The sequence below is a fragment of the Heterodontus francisci genome, chromosome 29 (assembly GCF_036365525.1).
Source record: "Heterodontus francisci isolate sHetFra1 chromosome 29, sHetFra1.hap1, whole genome shotgun sequence".
Lineage (NCBI taxonomy): Eukaryota > Metazoa > Chordata > Chondrichthyes > Heterodontiformes > Heterodontidae > Heterodontus > Heterodontus francisci.
The window spans coordinates 34,700,977-34,719,515 of NC_090399.1; the positions used below are offsets into that span (position 1 = coordinate 34,700,977).

The 18,539-nt window shown below is 44.1% G+C and overlaps 1 protein-coding gene across 1 annotated transcript; it reads right to left on the reverse strand.

The window, feature by feature from the left end:
- Window positions 1-10,137: 10,137 nt before the first annotated feature.
- LOC137346246 (probable G-protein coupled receptor 139) lies at window positions 10,138-17,996 on the reverse strand. The gene is made up of 2 exons (XM_068009695.1): window positions 17,895-17,996; window positions 10,138-12,072 (listed from the first exon to the last, which is right to left on the reverse strand). The coding sequence occupies exons 1-2, from the start codon at window positions 17,959-17,961 to the stop codon at window positions 11,162-11,164; spliced, it is 978 nt and encodes a 325-aa protein (XP_067865796.1). The 5' UTR covers window positions 17,962-17,996; the 3' UTR covers window positions 10,138-11,161.
- Window positions 17,997-18,539: the final 543 nt, after the last annotated feature.

The window sequence follows — 18,539 nt, forward strand, 5'->3', positions numbered from 1 at the left end:
CCATCTTGTCAACACCCGGAAGTTATTTCACCATGCAGACATTACTTTTTTCCAAAAATATAGTTTATTCATAACATTTGTAAAATTATATTACTTAGCAGTTCAAACTTACATTACATAAAAGTGCAATACAATTGAATTTCTTTCAATACAGTATGTGTCAATCTGAGGTGCTACACCACACTGACTTATATCATGTGTACAAGGTGTGTGATGATAATAAAAATTACTGACAAAATCTGAAGAGTTATCAAAAACTGACTTGGTCTTTTAAAAAATGGACCTTTCTTTAAAAACTGAGCAATGCTCCAAAATGGCCACCAAAGGCCAACTTGGCCTTTGGACATTTAAACTGTCTGACAGGGCCAAATGAAAATGTTCAAAGCTCAGGGGTGTCAATCGCATCTATCCTACACCCATTCTAAAATATTTCAGAATTGAATGGGTTCTTCATAAACAAAGAAGGTGTGAAGTAGCCACATCCTGCGCCATTGTGCGATCACCATGGGTAGAGACCAATGCATCTCCCACCCAGAGGTGAGATGTAACACATCTTTACTTTGGAAAAAGCAGCCTAGAGAGAGAGAGGATGAGAGACACCCAGAACGCAGCATCCAAGAAGCTTGTTACCAGCAAACCAGAAGGCATGTAGAATTCTACATCTGCACCTATACAACAGTGAATTATAAGTAATCCACTGACTTTACCTGAACTTTCAACCAAGAGAGAAATCTACAATCACGTCAGGCCTGCAACCAATGAGAACTTGACTTCCAAAAGAATTCAACAGGTTATCATGAGTCACCCAAAACCTACCCCCCACCTGGCCACTTATAATTGCTCACCCCTTTTTTCTTCTCCATCAGCGTCTTCGTGTCTGTGTGTGTTTGTGAGCATGCACAAGCGAATGCAAGAGTGGATGTGGATGCAAACATTTCAGATTAAGGTGTATTCTTCTGTTTGTTCTCTACAGTGTTAGAAACTAAAGAGATGCACCAGATAGGCTAATAACTACACTTCTTAAAGAAGCAACATGATAAAAACATAAATGGGTGTGAATCTAAACCAAAGACCTTTTGATGGCCACATTTAATGCTCAGAGGTTTGTAAATCAGGAAGAGATATCCCATGACAAGTTAAACAAATTAAGTATTGAAGATTTAAAAAACATAGCTACAGATATGGGAATCACTTTCAAAAAAAAGGAAAGGAACTTGAACTGGTGAAAAGTTTAGCTAACCATTTTAAACTTACCACTGAACCAGAAGAAGAAAGCCTGGAATCAGAGTGCAAAAAAAATAATTCTAGCTGGAATTCAGTTGCAGATGAAAAGGGAGGAGATGCAGTTTCAAAAGGAAAAGGAAGAGATAGAGTTTCAGCTTCAGAAGGAAAGTGAATAAAGGGAGTTTCAGCTTCAAAAGGAATGAGGAAAAAAGAGAGTTTCAGAGGGAGAAAAAGGAAAGAGAGGCAAAACAGTTTGAGTCAGCAAAGCTGCAAATCCAAAATGAGAATGCTACCAGCCACTCAAAACTTATCCTCAATTCAGAGCAAAACTTTGATGTATTGAGAAATAAGTTCCAACATTTAATGAGGAGGAGGTGGAGTCATATTTTATTTCATTTGAGAAAATAGCTACCAGGCTAAAATGGCCAAATGAATTTTGGACTCTCCTCTTACAAGGTAGGTTCATGGGTAGGGCTCGTCAAACTTTTTCTCTGTTATCAGATGAAAGTTCTTCTGATTATGAACAAACTAAAACTGCAATTCTATATCCATATGAGCTCGTACTGGAAGCAGATAGATAGAAATTCAGATACAGCTGGAAAAGACTCACAAAGACTTACATTGAATTCGAAAGAATTAAACACATGGCTTTTAATCACTGGATACGATCTCTCAAGCTAGAACCCTCATATGAGAATTTGAGAGAAGTGATGTTGCTGGGCCTTCCAGCCACGGACTTAATTTGGGTGGAGGTGGGAAGGTGGCGGGGTCCCCATGTTCTTCCTACCTCCAAACTCACTGCGGGGGAGAGAATAAAATTCCCAAAACTGAACCAATCAACTGGTAAGACTCGATAAAATACCAAATAAATCAGATCTCCTACTGAGGTCCCTGGCATCACAGATGCCAGTTTTCAGTCAATTCGATTCACTCCATGTGATATTGTTAGAATTTGCTTGCATCCTATCAAAGTTAATCACATCTCAATGTGATTGTCAGGTAAGGATTTGTGTTAACATTGGAGATTAGTCAGAATAATGGAAGTAGCAACTAGCAGACATATTGTCTACATCCCATGTGAGGTGGGAGTGTGAGGTATTGGCCAGAACACTGGAACATCACAAGAAGTATTGCATTAACTATCTGCTATTGTCTAGGTCGTCCTGTTCAGGTCAGGTTGAACTGCTTCACAGTTAAACTATCAAGATGGCAATGATCTCAAGTCTGGCGTTTCGCCGAGAAGGAACCTAGTTTCAATATGCATTCTGGGCATCGTGTGATATGACTCACAAAAAAGGGGTTACAATGATCAGGGAACAGCCTTCTAGAGAGGGAGAGCTCTCAGGACGATTAGAACTTCAACCCGTACGGAGGCCAAGCTTGATCATCTCGGGTCTTCAGGAAACCAGGTTGCATGAGTCCATTGGACAACTGTAATAGTTATTGTACTATTAGTGTCTGAGTAATAAACTTGCATTTGAACAATGTGCTCAAGCCTAAATCACGGAAATCATTTAATTGAGTTTAAGAGATTTCCTAACATACTGGCATCCCCGGGTGGGCCTTGAGTAAAAGTGTTGAAAGAAACACAAGGTGTTTTGCTAGCCATGGTTCCGAAGAAAGGGGTATGGGTCGTTACCAAGTGAAATAAATGAATGGACGGTCTCTCAGTCTCAGTTACCAGTTGAGTACAGGAGGTAGGTGTCATGGTAGAAGAGTTAGTCATTACTATTCAGAAATATGTGGACAAGAAGCTAGGAGCAGGTAAATCATCAGTGCCTGAGGTAAACAGTCTGGGACAGGGGTCAGAACTACATCAAAGGTTACAGAAGGAAAAGAAAATTAACGAGCATGATTGAAACACCATGATTATTCTGTGGCAAATGCAGAAAATAACCAAATTAAAAGATGAATTAAAAGGACAAAAGGGAGTGTTGGAGATGAACCAGAGTCAGGTTGAGTGAGGTTAAGAAGCAGTTAGAAGATAAAAAGCAGCGATGTGAGTCTCTGTCCAGATCACTTTCTTATTTAAAGATTGAGATTGGTGCTAAGATCAGAAAATTGATGCAGTGTGAGGCAGAGCTGGGAGAAAAGAGAGGGCTGGTAGAACAATACCAAAGGAAAACCCATGAGCTTAGTCCTGTCCTAAGGGGTGTTCTTAGGCAACGTGTGGAGGAGCAGAAAATTACTGGAAAGGGAGACAATCATGTTGTTTGTCAAAAACAGATTTGGGAGTTGAAGGATAATTTGGAGCAACAGCGGGGTCTAATGTTCACTGTATCGGGGCGACAGGTTGGGAAGCAGGAAGGTTTCATGGGAGGAATAGAGTGCAATGATCTCACATGGTCTACATGGGAATATGAATGTAGAAGGGAAGAACAGAGTGATCTGAATGTGAGTTATGATAACAGTGGCTTAGAGGGAAAAGGGGTGATGATGCCCCTTGAGGTAACAAAGAGGGGAGGATGTGGGAACCACCACAGTACTGTTTGATGTTCTGCAGTTAAAAGAGAGAGCTCAGAATATCCCACAGATTAGACATAGGGAGGATCTGAGTCCCAGTATAACAGCAATAGAGCAAGTAGCTGACTTATATAATTGTGATGAGGGAGAGAGGGTGAAATTGGTACTGCATGTGTGCCATCCAGATGTGTATAAGTCTCTTCCTACCTCCATTAAGAAAGGCACTGGGACCTGGAGAGGGGTGAAAGAGGCAGTGTGGAAAGTCACAGGTCATGGGTCAGCATCTGATCACAGCTCCCTAAAGGGCCTGCTGGAATGCAAGCAGGAGGCTAGCGAGTCCCCGAATGTGTTTACAGACTGATTATGGAATCACTATCAGGCAGCCTTTCCTGGGCACGATCGTGATAGTGATGACCCTTTCAAAGTGAGAGGGGAAAAGTTTAGGGGGGATATGCGTGGAAAGTTCTTTACGCAGAGGGTGGTGGGTGCCTGGAACGCGTTGCCAGCGGAGGTGGTAGACGTGGGCACGATAGCGTCTTTTAAGATGTATCTAGACAGATACATGAATGGGCAGGAAGCAAAGAGATACAGACCCTTAGAAAATAGGCAACATGTTTAGATAGAGGATCTGGATCGGCGTAGGCTTGGAGGGCCGAAGGGCCTGTTCCTGTGCTGTAATTTTCTTTGTTCTTTGTTCTTTTTTTAAAACACTGGATTCAATACCTGATTGGGGCTGTGTATGAAAGATATAATGTGATTAATGATGGTTATGATCCCTCTAATAAAAACCACAATGAGGAGTGGGTAAAGGGGTGGATAAACCAGAAGTGGGAACAAGTAAAATCCCAAAAGGCAAAGATCCATGTGATCCAGCCCCCAGGTGTACGTCCCACAGAGCCCCCATGGAGAAACGAGGGGAGCCCACAGTATGGGCCTCCTGCCCGGCACTCCCCTAAAACCCAGACTCGGTTATCTCCAGGGTGTTGGAACTGTGGCCAAAGGGGCCATTTTTCCAGGCAATGTCCAAATGGGGGATCTAGCAGGCCTCATGGGAAGGCCTGGATAGGAAGAAGGACCGATGAGGTGGAATATTTATGGAAAGAAATTGAGGAATTAAAACGATATGTGAGCGAATCCAGGAAGGTGGGAGACCAGGTGATGGCCCAGGTCGATTGTCAAGAGGGGAAATGGAACCCAAAGTTCCAGCGTCCTTACCCGATTATTGACAAATTAAATCCACAAGTATATAAAATACACTGTCCAGGGTCCAAACGGAAAAATGCAGACTGGTGGATCCATGTTAACCAGCTGAAACTGTATAAAGGTCCTGTACCTAAGGGGAAAGTAGACAGTTTAAAAATGATCATGCTGGATAATGCTGATGAATGGTGACCACATGATGAACCAATGGCCATTACTGACAGGGAGCTGTGGCCCCGTCCAACTACCCAGCCCGTGTGGGTACGGTCCGGTGACTATACGGCCCCGGGACCCTCTCCTTCACCCCAGTTACCCTCACACCAACCAAAACAGGGCCAGAGGCGAGGCCAGAAGAAACAGTAAACAGACTGATCAGTAACCAGATACTGTGTTTGATCACTTCCCAGGTATGGTGAGAATCATTGGGTGTATGTGTGTGATAATCGAATTGAGCCTGATTCATATGTGCCACTCAGCAGTGATTAAGGGTTAGGGCCGGAGTGACCCTCAAGATGAGCGATATAAATACAATCCGACCAGAGAAGAAGAAAGGGTGAGAGAAATTGAGGAACGACTGAGTCGACAGTGGAACTGCCGCTGGGAGGTGGCAAGTCCTGGTTACATGGAGGAACTCTTGGATGGGAATCGAACTATTGGTGCACGTGTGGAGGAAGGGAATGGGGTTCGGGTAAAATGTATTTGTAATGGTAATGGAACAGCAGTGGGGATCCGGTGGCGGTGGTTTCAAACCAATTCAGCATGTTTGCTCCTCCTGTAGGGGATGTCGGGGTGCCCTATAAGGGGAAAATATCCAGACAATCTGATGGAAAGAGTGGCCTGCTACTAATTCAAACACTAAACTGGTCTCAGTTCTGGAATAGACACAGTGGTAACGTCCGTTGTGAACCGGGTGATGACAGTGCCTATGTCAGCTCTCGGGTGAGGTTAGAGACCATTGGGAAACCAGGTCAAATCATGGCCGGAAGTCCAGCTCCACCTTGTCCCATGTTACTCCATAATCCACAAACAAATGAATTAGAAGTGATGGAATCAGGTGATTTGCTCTATAATGATGTGCGCTTTGAAATTGTTCTGGTTGTTTTTAATTTAACCTCTCTGCATGTGCCTGACGGATTGTGTCACAGTAACTACCTGAACTTGTTTCACCTCATGTTAAATGAAGTGTTCGGTGAGGTGCAGGTGAGGAACCACTGGACAGATTGGAGGAGCCCTGACTCAGACATGGGTGAAGGGCTGAAGACCCAACACAAACGAGGTTTAGCCGAATGGGTAGGGATAGGAGTCACCGCCGGTGTGGCCGGCCTGAATTGTATAGATGTCGAGTCTATGTGGGAACATGATGAAGTCATGTAGAGGCAACTGAAGGGGCTTTTAACCAAATTAAATGACCAAAGTGGGATCTAATCCATGAACAAGGTAAAACCCTGTTATCCACCTGAGAGATAGTAGCGGCCATGCAGTCCCTCTCGGATAAGTTCAATGAGATTATTGGTTCTGATGCAACATGAATGAGATGCATGGAGTCCATTTGGTTTAAGATCTCTAACAGCTTTATTACAGTTAATCTGTTAGCTACAGTACAGAGCAATCTATTTCCAGAACCTTCATTTGGGTATTACATTTGCAGAGTGATGCTGGCTTTGAGTCACATGACTGCATCCTGGTACTTAACTCATTTTCATACTGAGATCTGAAAGGGACATCACTCTTCAGGCGTTCACACAACATTCCATTTATTTCCAAATATAAGTCTTGCATGCTAAAAGTAAAATCACACAATATTACATCACATCAAAATTAGTTATACGGGATATAGATTATAACATTTACAGGTATAAGGATAGGAATTGTGAAATTTACAAGTGCAGAGGCTTAACGATCCATATATCCTTTCAGTGGTTTGACAACACTTGCTTGGGGAATTTGCATCTCAGCTGTTGCTGTTTTTTTGAGGTTTCTCTCTTTCTGCATTCAGTTTCTGTTGTTCTGCCTTCAGCCTGCTGACATACTCTGTTGCTTTTCTCAAGGTGACCATTTCTGAGGCCTTGTCATTCTTGGAAAGTTCCGGCACCTCATCTTGAAGAGCCAGGAGACAATGCTTCAACTCATTCCTCCTCTGCTTCTTCAGGGCATTGTGTGTCCTTTGCCTCTCCTCATCCACCACGACAGAAGGCCTGCGGCTCAAGGTTGAGGACTTATCGAGGGAGCAGCCCTTGGCCTCGTGGAGGTACCTGTCAATTCTGGTTTGTTGTGGTGCTGGCAGTTCTCTAGAGAGCAGAAGTGAAGGCGCAGTACAGTTGTGCTGTCGTTGCATTTGCAGACTGCACCGTTTGATGCTGATGAGAGTCTGCGAGCAGGATCTGGTCCTTGGAGATTTCCCCTTGGCAAAGCTCCCCACTACCAGCCTCTGCTTCTCAGTAGTGACAATGTCAATCTCTTCTTCTGAGTCGCTGGAGGAAACACTGCCTGTTGACAAAGAACTTTCACCATCTGAGTTTGGATCTTCATTCTCTTGGTGTGGCGTCTCTGAGATGAAGCTGATACATTCCAAACCAGAAGCACTGAGATCCTGGAGGAACTGGGACTCAATGCAGACACCATTGGTCTCTTCTGCTATAATTGGTACCTTCATGACCTCGTGGATGGTTATAATGTTGAGGTCCTTACATGCTGGTAGTCCTGTCACTGCTGGTTCGCTCATGTCAACCAGGTAACATATTAGTGATTTCCATGCTGACTTGCCATAGCAGCATTTCATTGTCAGTGTGTCACTGCAAGGGATGGGTGACCCATTGTATGTAGATAACTTGGCAGTTGCCGGTTGTATTATTAATTTCCAACGACTCTGGTACATATCCTTCAGGATTTGGACTGGTAGGATATTTGCACGAGCCTGGGTGTCATTCTCAACCCTGAGTCTTATCGAGTCATAGAGTTATACAGCACAGAAACAGGCCCTTTGGCCTATCGTTTCTGTGCCGGCCATCAAGCACTTAACTATTCTAATCCTATTTTCCATGGGTTTGGATATGCGGCACTGGTGGATCAGGAGGGGTGCTAGGTTATGTCAAAGCAGGTCATGTGCCTTCTCTCGCAGCTGGCCTGTTATTTGAGACGGCGGTAGGGTTTGGTGCCTACCGAATCACACAAGAACATATGGTTGTTTCTGATTGCTTCAGGAGCACTGACTGGAATAATAGGATTGAGATTATACAATTGAGGAAATTTTGTGTTGTCATGGAACTGTATTTAATTTCTCCTTGGATTATAACAGTGTGCCTTTAAGAATCTGTTAAAAACAGTGCACCTTTAAGAGAGAGAGAAGTGTGCCACAGCTGCATTTTTTACCTAGGCAACAGCAGGAGAGTGAGGAGATCACATGGTATAATGTTTCAATTTAACTGTGCAAAAACCAGCAAAAACCAGTTTTGAAAGACACCAGTGAAGCATGCTTACTGAAAAAAGAGCTGTCTATTTCTCTCAGCAGAAATTCTACAAGGAGCTACAGGCCTAGTTACCTGCCTAAGGAGGGAAAATCCCTTTGAAGAGACCATTTGTATTCCTGAGGCAAAGTTTCGACTGAGAGACTGTTGATTTTAAAATTCAAGTAGACCTATTGCTGTGCTCATCATTGAAAGAACTGTTTGATGTCTGCTGCAGCTGAAGTGTTTTGAATGCCTATCTATTGAAGGACTATTTCATCAAATCTGCATGGAGACTTCAACTGGCACCCGATTATTTTTACAGTAAGATACCTTACCCATCAGGAATCTAACCCACAAAGACTGATAACCCAGTTATTAATTTATTCTTAAGAAACAGCTCTTTTTGAAAAAATTGTTCCTTTTTAAAACCGGTTAACTGTAGATTTTTGAGTGTATGTGTGTGAATAGGGGAAGTTAGGTTAAAATAAGAAGTTATAAGGTCTTTAGACATAGGTTAATCTTAATAGTGTTTAAAATTTAGTTTCATAAATAGTTAACTCTTTGTTGTCGAAGGATAGCTGGTTTGATCTATTTTATTCCAGGGGTTACAATAGTGTTTAATTTGGCTGTTTTCTGGTTGGGTGGGAAAATTTCAATATGCTGCGACATGTGGAGTGACGGGACTGAATTGACAGTGTGTTGCTCCCATCTCAGTCGTAACAGTGTGTTTGCCAGCTTTCTTTGGGCACATGGTGTTAATAACGGCAAAAAGTTCCAGTTGTTTGACTTCATCAACGTTATGTATCAGGTTCACAAAGCGAAATCCCTGTTTGCCCTCGGGCTGAAAATTGTTCCATTCTATGTCTTGTCTCAGGTCTGTTGCACTGTGGACTTAATGTATCAGCTTGCATTTTTGTCGGTCTTTGGAGCTCTCCTTGCTGCTGTTGCCCTGTTTCTGCACCTGCCCTCTGTTTGTCTGTGGTCTACTGTGAATTCTGGCAGCGTCTTTGGAGACAGATTTATTGCATAGGCAGGCCAGTGTCCTTTTGCACTGTATGCCTTGCACAGGTCTTGAAATGCAGGACAACTTTGCTGTGAGTGGGACCAAGTACACTTACCACACAGCTTGCTTGCTCTTTTCGACCTGGTCATGGTCCCAATACTGTTAGCTTCACCGAATGCTTGCAGGTGCTGTTGTCCAGCTACAATGGCTCCATATTTCCTGCCATCTTCTAGCAGTGCATGAATGCTGTGATATTTCTTTTTCCACAAGAGGTCTTTATAAAATATTTCAATGGGTATTGATGCAATAAACAGCTCTATTATTCGGTCAGGCAGCTCACTTCCTGAAAAATCACATTTGTTGCCATTAATACTGGTCTGTTGATTCCTGGGGCTGTTGCCTGTAGGACATAAATTCCAGGCAGTGAATTCTAAAATTCACTCATTACCTCTTCCAGCCCTACATCCCTCCCTAGTTCTGTAGCCTTCTCCAGTCCTTCAAGCCATCTGTAACATTTTGCTTTTGTAAGAATAAATTTGTTTTCTGAGCAGATGTGAGGAGCTGAGAATCGAACCAGTGGAGGTGGAGGACAGACTTCTGCTGCAGTTTCCGTACCTGTCCTGCAGGGGGCACTCTGACTCTCCTCCAGCCCCCTTTCTGTCATCTCCTCTCAAGGTCACCTCTTACATGCAGCCTCAATGCTGTTTGCTGTGTGTAAGCCACACCACTGGCCCCTTCCTGCCAGTGTACTTTGGGTTGTCCAGTTGACAGTCGCCTCTTGCCGGCTGCCCTGCTGCTCTTCGCCATGTGTGACCCACCCCACCCCCGTCACCCCATTCCCCACCCCCACGGGCCTGCCGCGTCAGTGTTTAGTTTAGTTTAATTTAGTTTAGAGATACAGCACTGAAACAGGCCCTTCGGCCCACCGAGTCTGTGCCGACCATCAACCACCCATTTATACTAATCCTACACTAATTCCATATTCCTACCACATCCCCACCTGTCCCTATATTTCCCTACCACCTACCAATACTAGGGGCAATTTATAATGGCCAATTTACCTATCAGCTTATGTGGGACCTTATCAAAAACCTTCTGAAAATCCAAATACACCACATCCACTGGTTCTCCCTTATCTATTTTACTGGTTACATCCTCAAAAACTCCAGTAGATTTGTGAAGCATGATTTCCCCTTCGTTAAACCATGCTGACTTTGTCCAATCCTGTTTATGCTTTCCAGGTGTTCTGCTATCACATCTTTTATAATAGACTCTCGCATTTTCCCCACTGCTGATGTAAGACTAACTGGTCTGTAATTCCCCGTGTTTTCTCTCCCTCCTCTTTTAAATAGTAGGCTTACATTTGCCACACTCCAGTCTGTAGGAACTGCTCCAGAGTTTGTAGAATTTTGGAAGATGACCACCAATTGATTCACTATTTCCAGGGCCACTTCCTTTACTACTCTGGGATGTAGATTATCAGGCCCTGGGGATTTGTCAGCCTTCAACCCCATTAATCAACCAGCAAGTCTTTGGCATGTGGGAGGAAACCGGAGCACTCGGAGGAAACCCACGCAGACACAGGGAGAATTTGCAAACTCCACACAGGCAGTACCCAGAATTGAACCCGGGTCGCTGGAGCTGTGAGGCTGCGGTGCTAACCACTGTGCCGCCTCACGTTCGACTCCTCACACAGCCTCCACTCCCAATGCTGGGGGTATTTTCACATCCCAGCGATTCCTGCTGTCATTCTGTTGATGGAAGTCTGGGGATAAAATATGCCATTCATGGACTGGAAACACTGGGACCTGCCTCTGGGCTGTTCTCAGTTGTTTTGTTCATTCATTAATTGAATAATTGATGTAACTGGATATTTCACCGCACTCTTGACCTGCTCTCTGAACTTGGACTGAGTCGCCCCGTAAATAAATGTGTTTGTGCAGCAACTTAAAGTCAGCAGCATCCATCCGACTTGTTGAAATATAGATTCCGAATCGGTGTAATCCATGTGTTCTGTTCCTGTAATGTGATAATATAAGAATTCGATAACATTTACCAACCACAGAAGTGTGAAGTTGCCGGATATGGTGAAGAGTAAAATCACAGACTTCCTTCTGCTCTCCATCTCTGGGTCACTGTGATTCTCTCCCTTGCTCTGACCCCTCAGTTCCTTACGGACTCGACTGGCCACTAAAATGTATCTGACTGTCAGAGCGTTGAACAACAGGATTAAAGCGAATGGGATCAATGGGGTTAAAACCTTATCAAACCAGTCAAATCCCACCCATTCGGGCTCTGAAAAATAGCTTTGCTTGACAACACAGAACCACGGTACATTGTCAATTATCTTTCCAGGTTCATATGTAAAGTAGAAAGTGACATTTTTTGAACAGAGCAGAATGCAGGTTGTTGCCAGAACCACAGCCGCAGTTTTCTCGGTGCAATATTTTGTTTTCAGCTTCTGGCAACAAATGGCCACAAATCGATCAAAGGTGAAAGTGATGGTGAACCAGACAGAACAGTCTATGGCTGCAAAGAGTAGGACAGCGTTAACACTACACACAGGGGTGATGTCCAAGAAAGATCCTGGGAAATAATAATAACTGATTTGCCACAGTATGACCTCAGTGATGATGACCAGTAGATCCGCCATTGCCATGGCCACCAGGTAGCGAGTGGTGCAGGTGGAGAGGCCGCACTTTCCCCGGGACAGGATCACAATCGCCAGTAAATTAACTGTAAGAGAGAGAAGGGAAAAGAGTCTGGAAATTACTGATCAAACATTCTCCGTGTCTGACCCAGACAGTAAGGGCAGGATTTTAGCACCAAAAACAGGGGGGAATTGGGGGTGGTTCAGAGGTTAAAATTTTAAAATCTCAATTCCGACCGCAAGCAACCTCCAGCGCGCCTACTTCCGGGTTTAATGGAGTCGGGAATGAGGATCATTCCCCCATCGTGTCTTGCATCAGACACTACGCCCGCCTGCTTCACTAACCAGATTGCGACCACTCTCCAGAATAGGAGACGCCTCCCCGGGGTTGAGGATCGACAGACCAGTGATTGGAGATGTCACCACTCTCAACCCCTCTGGAGATACTGACTGGACACCCCCCGATATCAGGCATTTCCCCAAAACACTGGGGTCAGCATTTGGACCGCCCTGGTCCTGAGGCCTGCTCCAGAGACTGCCCGGCCCAACTGAAAGCCAAGCCTGTCAATCAGGCTGACTTCAGGGCGGGGAACCTGTCAAGGATAAAAGAGGCAGTCTGTGGAGTTAAAACTCTGAAACTCCGCTCCCCACCTATGTCACTCACCCCTGTTAATAACCAGGCCAAAACATTGGAGTAAAAACAAAATACTGAAACTGCTGTAAATCTGATAAAAATAGGAGAATGTTGAAAACACTCAGCAGGTCAGGCAGCATCTGTGGAGAGAGAAACAGAGGTAATGTTTCAGGATGATAGACTTTCATCAGAACTGGAAGATATCAGAGATTAACAGTTTTAAAGCAATCATGTAGTCAGTGAAAAGTGGGGTAGAGGGGAAGGAAAGAACAAAAGGGAAGGTCTGTGATCGGGTGGAGGGCAGGAGTGATTCAATGAGAAAAGGGATGATGGTGCAAGGAAAATAGGATAATTAAAGAAACAGAGGATGGGTCCAGAGGAGGTGTAAATGGTTACAGCAGAATAACAGAGGGAGAGGGGAGCATGGAAAATCTGGCAAAGAGGAGAAGGTTCCCGTGGCCTGGAAAAGTGATGGAGAATGGTGGGTAGGCCCCAGGGGTGTGGACCAGCCTGCCAGCTGTGTATCAATAGGGGGATCCCCACCCCAAGCACCAGCCCACACCCCCTCCACTCCCAGTGACTCTGGTGTCGCCATCCTCCATTACCAGCACAGGCTGTCCCAGAAAGTGGGAGTAGTGGTTACAATCTGAAGTTTTTAATCTCAGTATTGAGTCTGAGAGGCAATAAAATGGTGAATTAAAAAAATACAATACTGCTCCTCGTTAAACTTCAGTGGAAGAGTGTAGGAGGTCGGAGATAGAGAGGTCAGAGTGGGAGTGGGATGTAGAATTAAAATGGCAAGTGACCAGAAGCTCAGGGTTACACTTGCAGACTGAACGGAGGAGTTCAGCAAAGTAATCACTCAATCTGTGTTTGCTCCTCTCCCAATGTCCAGGAGATTCCATCTTCCATCAGGAGATTCGTGAGCAGCGAATACTGTAAATAAATTGAAAGAAATCCAAGTAAATCACTGTTTCACCTGGAAGGAGTATTTGGGACCTTGGACAGTGGGAAGGGAGAAGGTAAAAGAGCAGGTGTTTACATCTCCTGTGCTTGCACGGGGAGCTTCCTGGGGAAAAGGAGCTGATGTTGAGGGTGATTGAGGAGTGGATCAGGGTGTCACAATGAGTGCGGGGGAAGGGAGGGGATCAGAATATATGTTTGGTGTTGGACTTAGCTGGATGTGGCAGAAATGTTGGAGGATGATGTGTTGAACGTGGAGGCTGGTGGGGTGGAAGGTGAGGACAAGGGGAACCTTATCATGGTTCTGGCAGGGAGGGAAGGGGTGAAGGCAGTAACATGGGAAATAGGATGGACATGGTCGAGGGCCCTGTTAACCACAGTGGAGGGGAATCCTCAGCTGAGGAATAATGAAGACATTTCAGAAGCACTGGTGTGGAAGGTATCATTGTCAGAACAGATGGAACGAAGGAGGAGAAACTGGGAGAATGGAACAGAGTCTTTACAGGAGGCCAGGTGGGTGGAAATATAACCAAGGTAGCTGTGGGAGTCGGTGGGATTATAGTAGATATTGGTGGACAGCCAATCCCCTGAAATGGAGATAGAGAAGTCGGGCAAAGGAAGGGAAGTGTCAGAGACGGACCATGTGAAGACGAGGGAGGGCTGGAAATTAGAAACAAGGTTGATGAAATTTTCCTATTCAAGGCAAAATAAGGAAATGACACCAGCACAGTTATCAAAGTATCAGAAAAATTTGTGAAGGAGGGGAGCTGAGTAGAATTGGAACAAAGAATGGTTCACGTATCCTTCACAAAAGGCAGCATAGCTAGGACCCACACTGCTCCCATAGTGACAACATTAGAGTGTGGAATATCCCAGTGTTTACACCCAAGGTCCACACACCTATACTTTACAACAGGGTCCAAGCACATGGATCACGATCAGGAACCTGTGAGGGTTTTCATTCCCAGACTAGAGCCGGTGAGGAAGAGAGGAATTCCAGTGGGAAAGGTGAGTGAATTAAACAAAATGAATCAATTCCAAATGGGGCTCTCGGAATGTCCCAGCTGGAGATGGTGGAGGGAAACTGGCCGGGAAACGGCCTCATGGTGTCTGTCAGGCAAGATCCCATCCACTGTGAGTTTAAGGAGAGCTCGGGTTTACTGGACTTTGGAGCAGAGAGGGGCTGATTGACAGGGAGAGAAATGTAAATGGAATTCTGCAGCACAAAATACAAAAAAAGAAAAAAAGAGGTAAAGATAGCAGATGCATGAATACCTATTCATTAATCATCATCAGAACATAGAACAATTCCAAAAAACTACAGACCAGTTAGCATAATGTCAGTGATAGGAAAAATAATGGAATCCTTATTCAAAGATGTAACAGAAAAACATCTAGAAACACATAATATAATAAATAGTAGTCAGCACATATTCCAAAAGGAAGGTCATACTTGATCAACCTTATTCAATTCTTTGAATTTCAGAAAGAGTGGATAAGACTAATACAGATGTCATATACATTGATTTTCTAAAGGTCATTGATAAGGGTCCACACAGCAGACTCACGACTAATCTCAGAGTAAGTGTCTGGGACCAATGTCCCAGACACTGCCATCACAATGCCCGGGTATGTCCTGTTCCACTGGCAGGAGAGACCAGCAGAGGTGGCGGCACAGTGGGATACAGTCGGGAGGGAGTCACCCTGGGAGTCATCAACATCAACTGCGGACCCCATGAAGTATCATGGCATCAGGTCAAACATGGACAAGGAAACCTCCTGATACCCACCTACTGCCCTCCTCAGCTGAGTCAGTACTCCATGTTGAACACCACTTGGAGGAAGGGTGGCAAGAGCACAAAATGTACTCTGGGTGGGGGACTTCAATGTCCATTACCAAGAATGGCTCGGTAGCACCATGACTGACGGAGCTGGCCAAGTCTGAAAGGACATAGCTGCTTGACTGGGTCTGTGGCAGGCTGTGAGGGAACCAACGCAAGTGAAAAACACACTTAATATCGTGCTCAATCTGCCTGCCACAGTTGCATCTGTCCATGACAGTACTGGTAGGAGTGACCACCGCACTGTCTTTGTGGAGACAAAGACCCGCCGTCACATTGAGGATACCCTCCTTAGTGTTGTGTGGCACTCCCACCATGCTAAATAGGATAGATTTCAGCCAAATCTAGCAATGCAAAACTGGGCATCCATGAGGTGCTGTGGGCCATCAGCAGCAGCAGAATTGTACTCAACCACATTCGGTAACCTCCTTGCCAGGCATATTCCCCACTCTACCATTACCATCAAGCTGGGAGACAAATCCTGGTTCAATGAAGAGTGCAGGAAGGCATGCCAGGAGCAGCACCAGGCATACCTCAAAATGGTGTCAACCTGGTAGAGCTACAAGCTAGGAATAATTGCGTGCCAAACTGCGTCCCTATCTAACATGGACTGCAGTGGTTCAAGAAGGCAGCTCACCACCACCTTCAAGGACAATTAGAGATGGGCAACAAATGCTGGCCTTGCCAGATATGCCCACATGCCATGAATGAATAAGAAAAAAAGTGGAGTTAGGGGACAAGCAGCAGAATGGACAGTGAGTTGGCTACAGAAACAGAAAACGGAGTAGGCGCAAAAGGTATTTCTTCAGATTAGCGGAAGTTGGGAAGTGGTGTTCCACAAGGATCAACGCTGGGAACATTGTCGTTCACCATTTACATAAACAATATGGACTCGGGAAACAGAAGCACGATGTCAAAATTTGCAGAGGAATCCGAGTTGTGAGTACAGTTAATACTGAGAAAGAAAGCTTCAAAATAGCTGAAGACATTATTAATAATCATTCATAAACTGTGCAACGGACATTTAAATGAAAACATGAATTTCAGTCAAGAGAAGTGAGGTGCTGAATATTGGTCAGAAGAATAAGGCTTTGCTTGGAAAATAAGCATCTGAATGGTGTCAAGGGGAAAAAAGGGTTCAGGGGGACAGATTTACAAATCATTTAAAGTAGCAACACAGGTTAACAGGGCTATAAAAATACCAACAAAGCACTGGAGTTCATTTCTAGAGGAATGGAATTGAAAAAGCAAAGAGCTGATATTAAACTAATATAGAACCTTGGTTATACAACACTAAGTGTGCTGTGTACAGTTCTGGTCTCCATATTACAAAACGGATATTAATGCACTGGAGAAGGTGCAATTATTTTAACCAGAATGATACCAGAACTGAGAGAAGTGTATAATTTATATCATTAACAGTTTATTAATATTATTTACAGATCTCTGTCTGATCTCTATTCTGAAAACTCGATATGTCTGTTCCTCAGTTATAGGTGTCTCTCCTCACAGGAAGACACCTCACTGAGTTAAGAGTGGGGATTGGTACAGGTTTCATGTGTCGAGACTTTGAATGATATTTAAGAACTGATCCGTCACACCATAATCAGTTACAGAAGTGGATGATTCAATAAACACAGCCCAATATTCATCCTGTGTAATAGGCAGATAATAAAATTCACCACTCATGACCCACAGATTCTCAGGACCAAGTTGGGGGAAGGAGATTAATCATCACTAAAATACCTAAAGTGTTTACAGTAACTATACTCAGAAAGAAATGTCATTATCCAGAGGATTAGAATACTATAACAGTGCTGCCCTGCTGTTTCACTGTCAGTAAGTAGTTAACATCTGCTTCTGTTGGAGCAGTTCAATCGGAGACAGAGCAATATCAATACATTTCACTTTATACACTTATTACCAAACATCAGCAAAAGCCACTTTGCAATCAATTACATTGTTAAAACAGAGGTAGCTTCATGGAATGGAGAGATCAGATACCTGAAACTACGATTTCAAAGTAGAACCAAGTTGTACAATTGTGCTCAGTACAATTCCACAGTGACAGATACTCCCAGTAATACACGGTCACTGGGATCAGGTGTTCCACTCCGGTTAGTGACCCACACATTTTAATTTTGCACTGACTGAAACTCGCACTAATACCTTCACTCAAAGTTGCCTTCACTGAGGTCTAATTCAGGATTAGACAATATTCTACTAAATGCAATAACTTGATAATTCAGAGAGCCTGTCAGTTACAAACAGAGGTTTATTATCAGCTGAGACAATGGAATAAAACTGCAGAGATAATTCAGGATATTTGACGTATGAAACTGATATCACTGATCGGGTGTCTGTATAACGGTGACCACTAGATCAGCATTTAACATTATCAGTCACAGAGTAAAACCAGAGACCAGCTCACACACAGAATTACACAACTTCAATGGTTATAGTCACTTACCAACAACACCAACGACAGCAAGAAATGGGTAATATATTTTCAAGATACTGTCAATTGGAAGATACATTTTCTATGTGAAGTGTTGTGTCCCTTCGTGCTGCAGACAATCTCTCTGTAGTAAACTGAGGCAATACATTGCCAGAGCCTGTAATTTATACCCTGTGGGATCTCCCCGGGGATATTGAGGTTGCAACATTTTTCAAACTGTTATTTTTTAAAAAATTGAACAAACAGATTACGACATCGAGTTCAGTCCGTGTTGTGATATATATTTATTTCGGAGATTGATTTGGAAATCTCCAAAGACTGGACAATTCTGATCACATTAATTAACCAATGAAAATTCAAAACTGTATTCTCCCAGCAATGAGGTTGTTCCTTCAAACACCATCAGTCCCATCTCTAGATCTCATGTTGTTTCAGTGATGTCCTTCACTCGACTGTGGTTCGGGTGGTGAAGAGCAGATTGTGGCCATCGTCCATCTGAGCCTTGAGCTACAGGCTCTCATTGCAAAGCACAGAGACCTGGGACTGCAGGCAGTGAAACTCTGGGGAGTCCTTCACCATCTCACTGGCAAGAGTCTTCAGCTGTTCCTGGGGAGGGGAGAGTGGGGAGGAGACACATGACAAGGACAAGGTTAACCA

What these genes read in the sequence shown, in the direction of transcription:
- LOC137346246 (XM_068009695.1), bottom strand. Translation starts at nt 17,961, where the DNA reads ATGTATCTTCCAATTGACAGTATCTTGAAAATATATTACCCATTTCTT. An exon ending in TGCTGTCGTTGGTGTTGTTG is followed by an intron (nt 12,073 to 17,894) that starts GTAAGTGACTAT and finishes TCTCTCTTACAG; the next exon opens with TTAATTTACTGGCGATTGTG.